Below are 12,169 nucleotides of genomic sequence, written 5' to 3'. Positions count from 1 at the left end.
TAATCAAGGTGGTAAGATCAAGCACATGAAGTGATCAAATGTTTTTCAAAAAGCTTTTGAGTTTTCTCAAAAATTAGGATACTGCACAAAAATAAATTTGTTTATCTGTAAAATAATAGGTTTATTTTTGTTTTGCTGAAAGGTTTTTCGAAAGTTAGTTAGGGCACCAAATGCAGTTCAGTCAGTTATTTCAGTTAAGCTGAGCTGACAGTTTTCCTGAAAAACAATTTGTTTGTTTTGAAAACAACCTGTTGTTTTTATAACAACTTTTTAACTGTTTTTTTGAAAAGTTGTTAGAAACTGTTTTCTATAAATTGAAAGGTCTCTCTCACATGAAATTTTGTTGAGCAATCACGGTTTTAACAAAGATTAAACATTTTATGTGTGAGAATAAGGATTGAAAAGAGTTTTTGAAAGGTTTTCCAAAGGGATCTTCAAGTGTGCTTGTTCTAGGAAAACCTTGATCTTGGTGAAGGTGCTAGTACTGTTTTTGCTGCAATAGGGACAATTGGTTTATGTTCTTGCATCTTCCTTTCAGGTGTTATCTTTCTTTTATTCTTTCTTGTAAAAGGTGTAAGTGTTAGTCACTCTTTGATAGGGTTTCTTGGAGTGCAAGGTGTGCTGAAATAGAGTTTTTCAGCTTTGGTTGTATGGTTCTTGTAGGGTTCAAGAACTGTTGTGTATTGTAATTGATTGCAATTGTTTTTAGTGGATTCCACCTTGGAGTAAGGTGAAAGTGGATGTAGCTCATTATGAGTGGACCAATATAAAGTGTGTTTGTATTGATCTTCTCATCCCTGCACTCGTTTCTGGTTTTTGGTTAATCTGTCAAGAACAGAATATGTTCATTTGAAATTAAATCTGTTAATTCTGGGCTTAATAAAAACTGTTCTTCTTGATCTGAAAAAGTTCTCTAATCATAAACAAAGCATTTGAATATAAGTTTGTAATTGGCTTAAGGACGGACAATTTCCTTCATTAAATCTTTGATAAAGATTCATTCTCTTTGAAGCTTTGTGTTGAATAAATGTGATTGTTCTTTTGGTATATTTTGTGTTCTTCAAAACTGTTAAAAGTTAACCAATCTGATTTTGCTATCTTTCATTGTTTGATCTCAATCCTAATCTGAATAAGTTCTGAGTGTGTTAAAGTGTTTTGAAGAATCAATCTGTTTCTTTTAAAATCAATCTGTTCTTTTTCCTCTAATATACTGTAAACCAATTTGTGTTTGTGAAAATTTTATAACTTCAATTCACCCCTCCCCTCTTGAACTTAGACACTAATAGACCCAACATAAAGGTGTATGATCTAATATTTTGATGATGTCTCTCTTTCCTAATATTGGATAGGATGTTCATTAATTATACAGGAAGAGACACAAGTACAATTGTCGATGATTAATTCGGGTAACCATATGATGTTTACGCAAATGTTGTAGGTTTTCTTATGAACTTTAATACTTCAGTAAATTCTATCTTCACAAAACCATGGATTTTGAACAGTAGGGCAACAGATCATATTGTTTCAAATCCATAATTATTTATTATTTCAACTCCATCACTAGTTTCTTTGGTAAACATTCCTACAACTCCAATCACGTCCAAAAGGACCATCCAATTTAATAAGGATATCAAATTAGAGCATGCTTTTATATGTCCCTTCTTTTCATTTAAATCTTAACTCACTAAAGCTTTAAATTGTTGTATTGTTTTACTTCCAAATGGTTGTATCCTGCAGGATTTGACTATGGAAGGATAATTGGCCTGGGTGAACAATGAGGTGGTCTTTATTACATGAAACCTTTAAAAAAATTGCCCAACTTTTTGCATGTTTCTAGCAACACGGATCTCTGGCATATGAGATTTGGCAATCCATCAAGTCTTGTTTAAAATTGACATCTTTATTATCTTCTTTCAATATGTCTACTTAAAATAACTACAATATTTGTCTCATTGCTAAACAAACAAGACTGTCTTTTACTTCTAGTGCAATAAATACAGTGTCCATTTGATTTGTTACTTTGCGATATTTGTTACTTCCAGTGCAATAAATACACAGTGTCCAATAAAGGGGAAATTCGTCTAGTAGGGTCGGATCTCTTGTTGAAGCTCGGATTTTAACAAATTTACAAATTTTTGTCTGCACACTGGAAAATGGTGAGCAAAGCTCTTCTAGGCACCGTTCAGAGATACCCACAGTTTATTGCTTGTGTGTTTAGCCTCGAAGAAATATAGAAAAACTTCAACAGATGGCGAGATGCCGAACTGTGAGCACAAAATGATAAAAGCACGAATAAATGCCAAACTATCAGGGTGTAGCTGGGCAGGGGCAACATTGAGCTCGGTTAATAGTTCTTTTTCAAAAATGGATAAAGGGAGACAGACACAAAAGAACCTTTTTGAAAAACGTGGCATAAAAGAAACAAAATGGACCACCAGGGTTCGATGACTAGTTACAAAAGATGGGCTCACCCTCCCTACACTCTACGGTTTTGACATTACCCTCGTATCTTTTGCTCATGGAACACCCGTTTTCTCTTAACTCTCTAAGATGTAAATGGGTGGTGTAATAAGAGACCTCTTTTAAAAGCTCTTTTTTGGCCTAGGGGTACATTGAACCGTAATCCATTTCAAAAAATAGCTAGAACAAAGCATAAACACAAACAAGATACAAACAAAGTTCAGGCCAAGCAGAGCAGTCAAAATCACAGTTCAGGCAATGCAATCGGTAAGATGATCAAATATCTAGCAATAAATAGAGATTAGTGAAGGAAAATACCTGGTATGATGATGGAGGAGAAAAAGTGTGAAAGAAGTTTTGGTGTAAGAGAGGTTTTGAGAGCACGAGAGTTCTGGAGAGAAGAGAGATTGCGTAACAAGTGAGGAAGAAATGGGTTTTTAATTGTTTGAAGGAGGAGATGAAGCGACAGTGCTTCCTGGTCGTTGATGCGCGTGCCACGTGGATGTCTCAGATTTAGTGTGGTGAGATGTCTCGTTAGGAAACGCTTCGGTAACTGCGCCTCACCTACCCACTAGGGAAAACATCACCTCAGTTGCCAACACTAAGGGGCTTGTATATTGGCCAGGAATGCTCGGGACTTCGGTCCAAGCATTTAGGTCAGTTTGGCTTTTGGGCCAATATGGGCCCAAAGGGTGGGCTATAAGCTCAGCCCAGATGCTGGTAGACAACTCAGAAAAAGATAATTAAAGTAGAAGGAATATTTTGATTGTTTATAATGCATACGTTAATTAAATACCCATAAAAGTTGTTGGGAATAAAGTAGTTAATACCCGAGGATAAAGGTGTAAGTGAACAAATTGTTTTATTGTTGATAGTACTCGAGAATGAAGGTGCACGTAAGCAATATGTTTTTCTGTTATGATTATATGTTTTCTGTTGAGATTATATTTTCCCTGTTGAAATCTCACTCTGTTGAAATTGGAGAAAACTGCTGAAGGAATATCTATAAAAGGGGTTTGAGACCCGTAGTAAAGGTATGTTGTTTCTGAATACTTAAGACTGAAACTGAATATTTATTTTGAATATTCTCGCTGACTTGATCGTCGGAGTGTGATGAACCAGTAAAACCCTTTGTCCCAATGGAGCGACATCTTGGAACATCAATTGGAGACAAATCAGAAGAGGAATTTGTCCACTCAATTCATTCGAAGCGAGATAAAAAATTATTCAAAAAAATTCTAGTTATGGAGATTTGAAAATCCAAGATGTTATGTGAAAGAAAAAAAAATGCTTTCAAAACTTCCGAACCAGATTTTAACTTGCAACTTTTAACTATTTTTTTTTTAACTATATATACTTTATTGTTGTCAAACATAAGCTTATTTTGTATTGAATTTTTCAACTATACATTTGTTTTTTGTCAATTTTACCCCTCAATACTTTTCCACTGCTGATACAACCCGCACAATCTCATCTATTTTCTATTCACCCTGTCGCACTAATACACTGCTTTCGTTTCTTTTGTTGTAAGAACAATTTGGTTTGCGTTTTTTTTGCTGTGCGCGTGAGAAAGTGTTCGTGGTCAAGCATGACTTTTCAGCTCCTGCGACGAACCTTCGGAGGGCGCTTCCTGGCAAACCCTAGGGCCTTCTCCTCCGCTGTTTCCTCCCCGATCCGCGCCACTCTCTTCCCCGGCGACGGCATCGGCCCCGAGATCGCTGATTCCGTCAAACAGGTTCCCTGTCACAAATTCTTTCTCCTTTGTAGATACGCGGAATCGCTTTCAATTCGGATGCCTTTCGTTTTCTATTGTGTCTGTGTTTCTGATTTGTACTCGATCGCCCTGTTTTTACGTGAAATTATGTATACAATAGCTAATCGCGCACCTACAAAATGATAATCTAGAATTTCCTGAGCGAACTTTACTTTAATAATATGTTATTCCGAAAATATGTTTAAAATCTAAATAATTGTTCTAGGGAATTCGTTTTCTCTTTAAACAATTTTTAATGTTTAATTTTGTAAACACAAAGGAAACCTTTCGTTTAAATGTTTGTGAAATGTTTTGTCATTATAGTTGTCGTTGACGTGCAAGGGGGTAGAATTTTGAATTAAAACTAACTTTTTCATTTGGAAAATAAATCCAAATTAAAACTAAACTTTTTCATTGCATTAATCCCGCGAGTGTATGATATATATGGTGTCATGTTTTTAGCATGCAATACGTACGCTGTCTTATGTTATAGCTTCAGTTGCCTTCTTTGGTGTGTGGTGTTTCAATGTTTAGGTTGTGGAAAGGGGCAACTAACTGGATAAAGTTACGGGATGTTGTTGTGGGTAATGTTTATGGATTTGGTACCGCTAGGGCTTGTGTAATGTGTGCAAGGGATGATAGAAATAATATGACTACCTTCTTCATGAAGCTAAATGATCCTTTGCTGATACGCTCAAGTTTCATCTTTCTTCTGAGTTTTGTTTTATATAATTTTCAGTAATTTAAGCTGAACTGAAATAGCTCTTCATTTATGTATATACTATGAAGCAAAGACAATGACACAGACACAGGTATAGATTGCAGGGCATGAACAGAGACGCACACATCGTTTAAGCTTTAAGGAACAAGATTCATAGTTCTTAATGGTGTGGCTTTTAAGATTTACAATTCCTTGGTGTAGGTTGTATGTGCCAGGACTTGCTATTTTGCAAGTCATTCTTGGAAGACATCGGGCATCATATGTGTGAAGAAATATTTTCTATACCTTGATTTCCTAGTATTAAGGTCATATTGGTTGTTTTACTTTTCTCACTCTGCCATGACTCTGCAATCTGTTCTCTGCTCTAATCAGTCCCTTCTGGTTGCTATTGAAAGTGATTCCTGATGAACATTCTCTATACTTCATTCCCTTTTCACCTTGCTTGCTATCTTTGCTTCTTGCTGTGTAGATTTGTATATTTTTAGAAATTGACTTGCTTGGTTGAATTTATCTAATACACTGTCAATTATTGCTATTGTAATACTAGATATTTGAAGCAGCTGAAGTCCCAATAGAATGGGAAGAGCACTATGTGGGAACTGAAATTGACCCTAGAACACAAAGCTTTCTCACATGGGAAAGTTTGGAATCTGTTAGGAGAAACGGGGTTGGCTTGAAAGGGCCAATGGCCACCCCTATTGGAAAAGGACATCGCTCATTAAACCTTACTCTCAGAAAAGAGCTCAATTTGTATGCCAATGTTCGGCCTTGTTACAGTCTTCCAGGCTACAAAACTCGATATGATAATGTCAATCTAATTACTATCCGTGAAAATACTGAAGGCGAGTACAGTGGACTTGAACATCAGGTAAATTTCACTACCATTGGTGTTAAGTACTATCATCTGAATTTTGATCAATGTAAATTTTAGTATTTTTTGGTTTCAGGTTGTGAGAGGTGTAGTGGAAAGTATCAAAATCATTACACGCCAAGCTAGTTTAAGGGTAGCTGAGTATGCTTTTCACTATGCCAAGTCTCACGGAAGAGAGAGGGTTTCTGCCATACACAAAGCCAATATTATGCAAAAGACTGATGGTCTTTTCCTCAAGGTCCACCACTATACATGGCTATATAAAAAATTTGGTCTCAAATTTTATTCACGAATTTTATTATTAACAACTTTTCTTTTAAATTATTTCAGTGTTGCCGTGAGGTTGCAGAGAAATATCCTGAGATAACTTATGAGGAAGTTGTCATTGACAATTGCTGCATGATGGTAATATAACGAGCTAGATGTATTCTAAAACTGCATTTGGAAATATTGTTAGGGAATTATTGAACTTGTTTTTTCTGACCATTCACAGCTTGTGAAGAATCCTGCACTTTTTGATGTACTAGTGATGCCTAACCTTTATGGTGATATTATCAGTGATCTGTGTGCTGGCTTGGTTGGGGGATTAGGCTTAACACCAAGGTATTCCTAGTATTTTATCCAAATAAATGTGAAACTCACAATTATATCATCTGACTATGTTTAATGTCTTTTGCAGCTGCAACATTGGTGAGGGAGGTATTGCACTTGCAGAGGCAGTACATGGTTCAGCACCTGATATAGCTGGAAAGGTGAGCCGTGAATGTATTAATTCTGCTTTATATTATCTTTCTAAACATTTTTGTGCCCTGTTGTCATGGAATGTAAAATTATTTTATGAGTTTGTTTCATACTTGTGATGAATAGTTTCGTTGCATGGCATTGGATAAACTAATAGAGAAAGCTTTTTGCACCATCCTAATTCAGGTTGGAAATTGGCTTGAGCTGACAGACTACCTGTCAAAACCTGCTATAGGAAGTTTTTTATTTTATCCTTGCTATAGATTTATTCTTTGTTACAGGTGTGCCTTGGCATTAATACTAGGATAATGTATTTAAAAACAATCCTATAATTACAAGGATTTATTTCCTTAGAATTAGTTCTCTATATTTCCTAAAATAACTAGCAGGCTCATGTATTTATAGGTCCAATGGCCTCATTATTGAAAAATAGAAGTAATATATTATTCTTTGTAAATCCGAGATGGTATCTGAGTTCCTGATATTTGGGAGTCTCGGACCATGTCTATCAACCCTAAAACGCAATCTTCTTTCCTGCCCCACCTTGAAACAAGGTACAACCTTCATTGTTGCGCCACTCTGATCCCTATTGCAGCCATTATTGGTACATAATCCTCTTGAATGGCCAAGTTAGTGAATTCTGGAATGGAAACCAGGGACAAATCCCTAACTGCTATAGAATTGCAGAATGTCCATTCTGCTTACAATTTAAATGGAAAAAATTATCTTAAATGGTCTCAACTCATTAAGGCCATCCTAAAAGGAAAAGGTAAGGTCAGTCACTTGACTGATGAAAATAATGTCAACTTCAAATCCTGGGATGAAGAAGATTCCATGATCATGGCATTGCTGTGGAATTCAATGTTTCCAGAAATCAGTGATACCTGCATGTTCCTTAAATCATCGAAGGAAATTTGGGAGGCAGTAGAACAAACCTATTCTAAGGCCAAGGATGCTGCCCAAATTTATGATGTAAAGGTTAAAATTGTGGCTGCCAAAAAGGGAAGTAAATCAGTTACAAAATATGCCAATCAACTTCAGTCCCTATGGATAGAATTAGATCACTATGGAGTTATAAAAGCAACATGTTCAGAAGACTCAACCATTTTGAAAGAGTATATTGAACAAGATAGAGTCTATGATTTTTTGGTAGGCTTGAATCTTGAATATGAACACGTTTGAGTCCAATTTTGGGAAAAGAGAAGGTTTATTCGAAGTGAAGAAAGCAGAAGATGACTGATGCTGGAGATTCCAACTATTGAAAATTCAACAAGGATAGTTGAAGGAGGAACAACAATGATTTCTAGGCAAAGAAAAAGCGGGGTTCCAAATATGGAGAAAAAACATGAGAATGTCTTAAAAAAGGGGGAGAGCAAGGACAATGCACACATTATTAATAGACAAGGTCAAGAATCTATCTTTGTCCAACTGAATCATATAGAAAGGGTAAGATCCTTCCTTGGTAAAGAAGCCCATCACTACTAGAAAATCATTAAATAGAAACCAATTTAAGAGAACCAAATTCTGATAAATCTCCATTTTCTTTTGGTCTTAATGCTTCAGATACACCTTTTACTTACTATTGGAGATTAGACTCTTGAACCACTAGCCATATGTCTAAGGTTATCAAACTCGAGAGTTTACGTAGACTTGTTTGAGTTTACTTTGTATGAAAAAATATTTCAATAATAAATTAATCAAAGTACTTAAAATAAAAGATTACAACATTAATAAAATAACTAAATTTAGTAGTGAAGGGTTGCTCTTAGAATGCTCCACTTGAATTTGATCCACTTCCAAACATACCTTAAAAACACATGAATTTAAAAAACGAAATATTCTGACTAAAATTAAAAAGAAAAATTCAATTCTTCAGCAGATATGTATCTAGGCCTTAGTTACAATTTTCTACTCTCCTAAACCCAATCATTTTCCATTAAAAGAATAACTGTGCAGAGATTTATTTATTTTTCACTCACGATTCCCAACTCAAAAACAATGTTTCCCAAAACCTGATAGAAGAGAACATGAACGATGAACGATTGGAATTGTGACCGGTGACCACCAACTGAGATGACTGCGACCATGAACGGCGAACTCGAGCTCAAACTCAGATCGACGACTGCGACCACGAATGATGAACTCGAACTCATATCGACAACCACTAACACAGATAGGTTAGTAGACCATGAACAGCGACCACGAATATGAAACCGACAACCAAATGAGAACCCAAATGCGAGCACGAGTGAGCTTGTTTGAATGGTAACGTGTGCAAAGGGGTCATTTTGGGTTTAAAAAAAAATACCCTTTGGACTTGCCAACTCGGTTGCAGACACTTGAGTTCAACCGAGTTTACCAAGTTTGGTTCGATTCTACCAAGTTTGCTTCCGAGTTAACTCAGAAAAGGGTGAGTAGAAAAGCAAACTCTGACGATTATAGTTAACAAGTTAACTTGTGAGTTTGATAACCCTGCATATGACCCCTCTACCCAAATATTTCTCCAAATATCTCCATGTCCTAACAATCTAGGTGAAGGTTAGTCTTGTTTGATAAATAATGTAGGTGAAGGTTAGCCAAAAATAGGTGGGACAATGGGCTATTATGCAAGCTCCTTAGAAGCTGTCTGGCTTGTTCTTATCTCTTAATCTAATCAGAGTTGTTAATGGATTAATATTTGTAATCTTTTTACACAATTATTGTTTCTACTCTCAATTAGTAGTTTTTATTTTGCATTTATGGTCTAACATCTATGAATAGCTTTAGTTATTCATAATTTGGGGATGCTGAAACCTAACTTGTAAGATTACTGCTTTTAGCAAAAATACTGAGAATGTAAAAGTGTTCCTAAAATATAAAACTGATTAGAAATGAAAGATGAAAAAAAACCTTAAGGTATTAGTTATCACTTGTTACACTTATGGTATTGGACATGCTTGTGTGACTGGCAAATCAACTTTGATGGTATATTTTGCTGAATGATATTCAAGGATTTTCTCATTAGTAGGTCGCCAAGATATGTAGCATTAATTTCTCTGGTGACATTTTGGGCTCACTAATTAAACACTGTTCTTGATACTTATTACTGTATCATTTTGAGTTTCCCCTTAAGAAAATTATGTCTACTATATATATGTTCTCTCTTTTGAAAATGATCTCTTATATTAAAGCTATATTTGTATAGGGTTTGGCATCAGGTTGTTCCCGTGTCTTGGAATCTATTTTGGTAAACTTCTTTAGCATTTGTAGAAAAATAAAATTAGAAAAAAAGTGAAAGAAGTTTTTTAACAAGGTAAAAATAGTTAATGTACAAGTTTAATTTATTTTCTTAGTAATGTTTATAAAGCAGTTTGACTAAACAAATCCTTTGTGGTGCTAGTTCGTCTAAACAAATCCTTTATGGTTGCTAGTTCGTCTGAACAAACCCTTAGTGGTTGCTTGCTAGTTCTTCTAGAAACAACATCCTATCTCTCGAGGAGTAAGGTTGCATTTATCTAACCCTCCACAATGGGTTGCAACCTAGGTCACCTCTTTTTATGAGATATACTTTGTTGCTTACATATTTTCCTGTGTATATGTAGAATTTGGCAAATCCAACTGCTTTACTGCTGAGTGGGGTTACAATGTTGCGCCATTTGAACTTCAATGACAAAGCGGATCAGATTCAAAACGCCATCCTCCAAACAATTGCCGAAGGAAAGCACCGAACTGCTGATCTTGGTGGCAGTTCAAAGACAACTGAATTTACAAAAGCAATCATTGATCATCTTTAAATTTGGTTTGGAGTCAGCAAGAATTTCTTGCTTATGATTTTGGTTCAGTCAACTTTCTTTTTACTTTTCCCTATTTATACGAAAGAATGGGATTACCTGAGCTTAAAGGAAAACTCAACTAAGTGTAACATTTTACAACCAAAGACAAGGAATGGTGAAGCATTCAAATATTGGCTGCCCACTGCAGTCCTGTGGCATTGAGAGGGACCCTTCTCAATGCACATTGATTGATAACCCTTGGTAGTCCTTTTTTAGTATTCTTTGTCAATAATTTAGCACTAAATAAAATCACCAGATGATGTTTCATTTTTTCATCCCCACGATCTTTCTTTGTGCTGGATATTGTTTGCTTTAATTTATTTATCTTAGTTTTTATTCAAAATTGTGATTTGTGCCCTTTTCTCTTAAAAGAGGAGAGACCCAACTATGGGAAAATTCCCGTTAGATTTGTCATGCTTGGGTTTTTTACCCAGTCTACAAATACTATTCGGATTTGAAATGCTTTGGTTCATGAATATGCGCTAACAATTTCTGCTCCTTACAACCTAATTTTTCAAAAAAGGATGATTGGACTTGTTTCATTATATATAGTTGATAATATTTGAATTTGACGACCAAATGGCTACTAACATTTATAAATAACTCGTAATTTTTATCAACTTGAGCTTCGATTATGATTATCAAGGTGTCAAAATTATGTGTTAATAACTTGTTTGTTTATTAGTGTCAAACTTGAACAAATTCACTTTGATTTTAGTTTTTACATGTTTTTATTTTGAATTTTATAATTTTGTTTTAGTTTTTGTTTTTACAAAAAATAATTGTTAGCTGTTGAAGACAAAACTTTTAGAAAGAATAAATCAGTTTTGGTACAAATTTTTTTAATTATTAAAGTTATGAAACAGTGATTTAAGTGAAAGTTATAATATTTTAGGGTTTTTTATAAATAATAGCATTTTTGTTTTGTGTAATTTTATTCGTTGCATTTTTGTTTGGAATTTTGGTTTGAGTATACGATTAAGAATTTATTACTATTTACTATTCCCTTTGTATGGAGCGTTAATCTGAGGTAATATTTAGACACCTCTAAACAAAAAGTATCATTCTTTGACGACTGATAAATTAATATTTTAGTCATTTTTTAAAAAAAATTAACTAAAAATATTAATATATTATCATGTTACTAAAATAACTTGTACAGAGATGTTATTATTTTTTATTAATTTTCTTTTAAAAAAATTACACTAATGAAAAAGTTAAAACCTTTCCAGCATCCAACGTGAAAATAAAAGGCCCAACAATTGTCTCCAGATTTTTTCTATATATACACCCATCAATTTCTTAAAATCTTTTCCCATTCGTATGCCCCAAAATATTTATTATTTGACACTCCCTCTTTTACATATGCAAAATCATGTTTTTGTTTATTTATATTTATAAAAGAATAATAATAATATCTTGATAAAATATTTTTTTTATATCTCTTGATATTTTACTAAAATTTAATAAAATGGGAAGAGATATGGAAATTTTTAGTGTTTTTAGTGTTTGGTCCCTTTTATCAGAGTTTGGCCCAGTCCATTCATATTATTAATAGAATAAAAAAAAGGGTAAAAAAGATAAAATTTTGACTAAATGTGTATGAATAATAAAGAGAAAAATTTAGAGAGGATATTAGATGAAAAAAGATTAAAAAAATGATAAATGAAAAGAATGGAAGGAGAAATTAAGGGAAATTGGGAAAGTTACGAAGGTTTTGAAATGCATGGTATTTAACAAAGGTTTTGAAACTCATGGTATTTTACGGATGTTCTTAAATTCATGGTATTTAATAAGGTTTTTTAAGACTT

General features: G+C 34.2%; 1 protein-coding gene across 1 annotated transcript; it reads left to right on the top strand.

Moving 5' to 3' along the window:
* The first annotated feature begins 3,841 nt into the window (after nt 1–3,841).
* Nucleotides 3,842–10,633, top strand: LOC137828844 (isocitrate dehydrogenase [NAD] catalytic subunit 5, mitochondrial). Its single transcript, XM_068635576.2, has 7 exons — nt 3,842–4,195; nt 5,482–5,802; nt 5,882–6,043; nt 6,136–6,210; nt 6,299–6,408; nt 6,485–6,557; nt 10,128–10,633. Exons 1-7 carry the CDS (start codon nt 4,049–4,051, stop codon nt 10,317–10,319), a joined length of 1,080 nt encoding a protein of 359 aa, XP_068491677.2. The 5' UTR covers nt 3,842–4,048; the 3' UTR covers nt 10,320–10,633.
* Nucleotides 10,634–12,169: the final 1,536 nt, after the last annotated feature.

This window comes from Phaseolus vulgaris, chromosome 7 (assembly GCF_051622355.1).
Source record: "Phaseolus vulgaris cultivar YP4 chromosome 7, ASM5162235v1, whole genome shotgun sequence".
NCBI classification, from domain to species: Eukaryota; Viridiplantae; Streptophyta; class Magnoliopsida; order Fabales; family Fabaceae; genus Phaseolus; species Phaseolus vulgaris.
The sequence above is the reverse complement of the archived record's forward strand: the minus strand, read 5'-3'. Positions and strand labels throughout refer to the sequence as shown.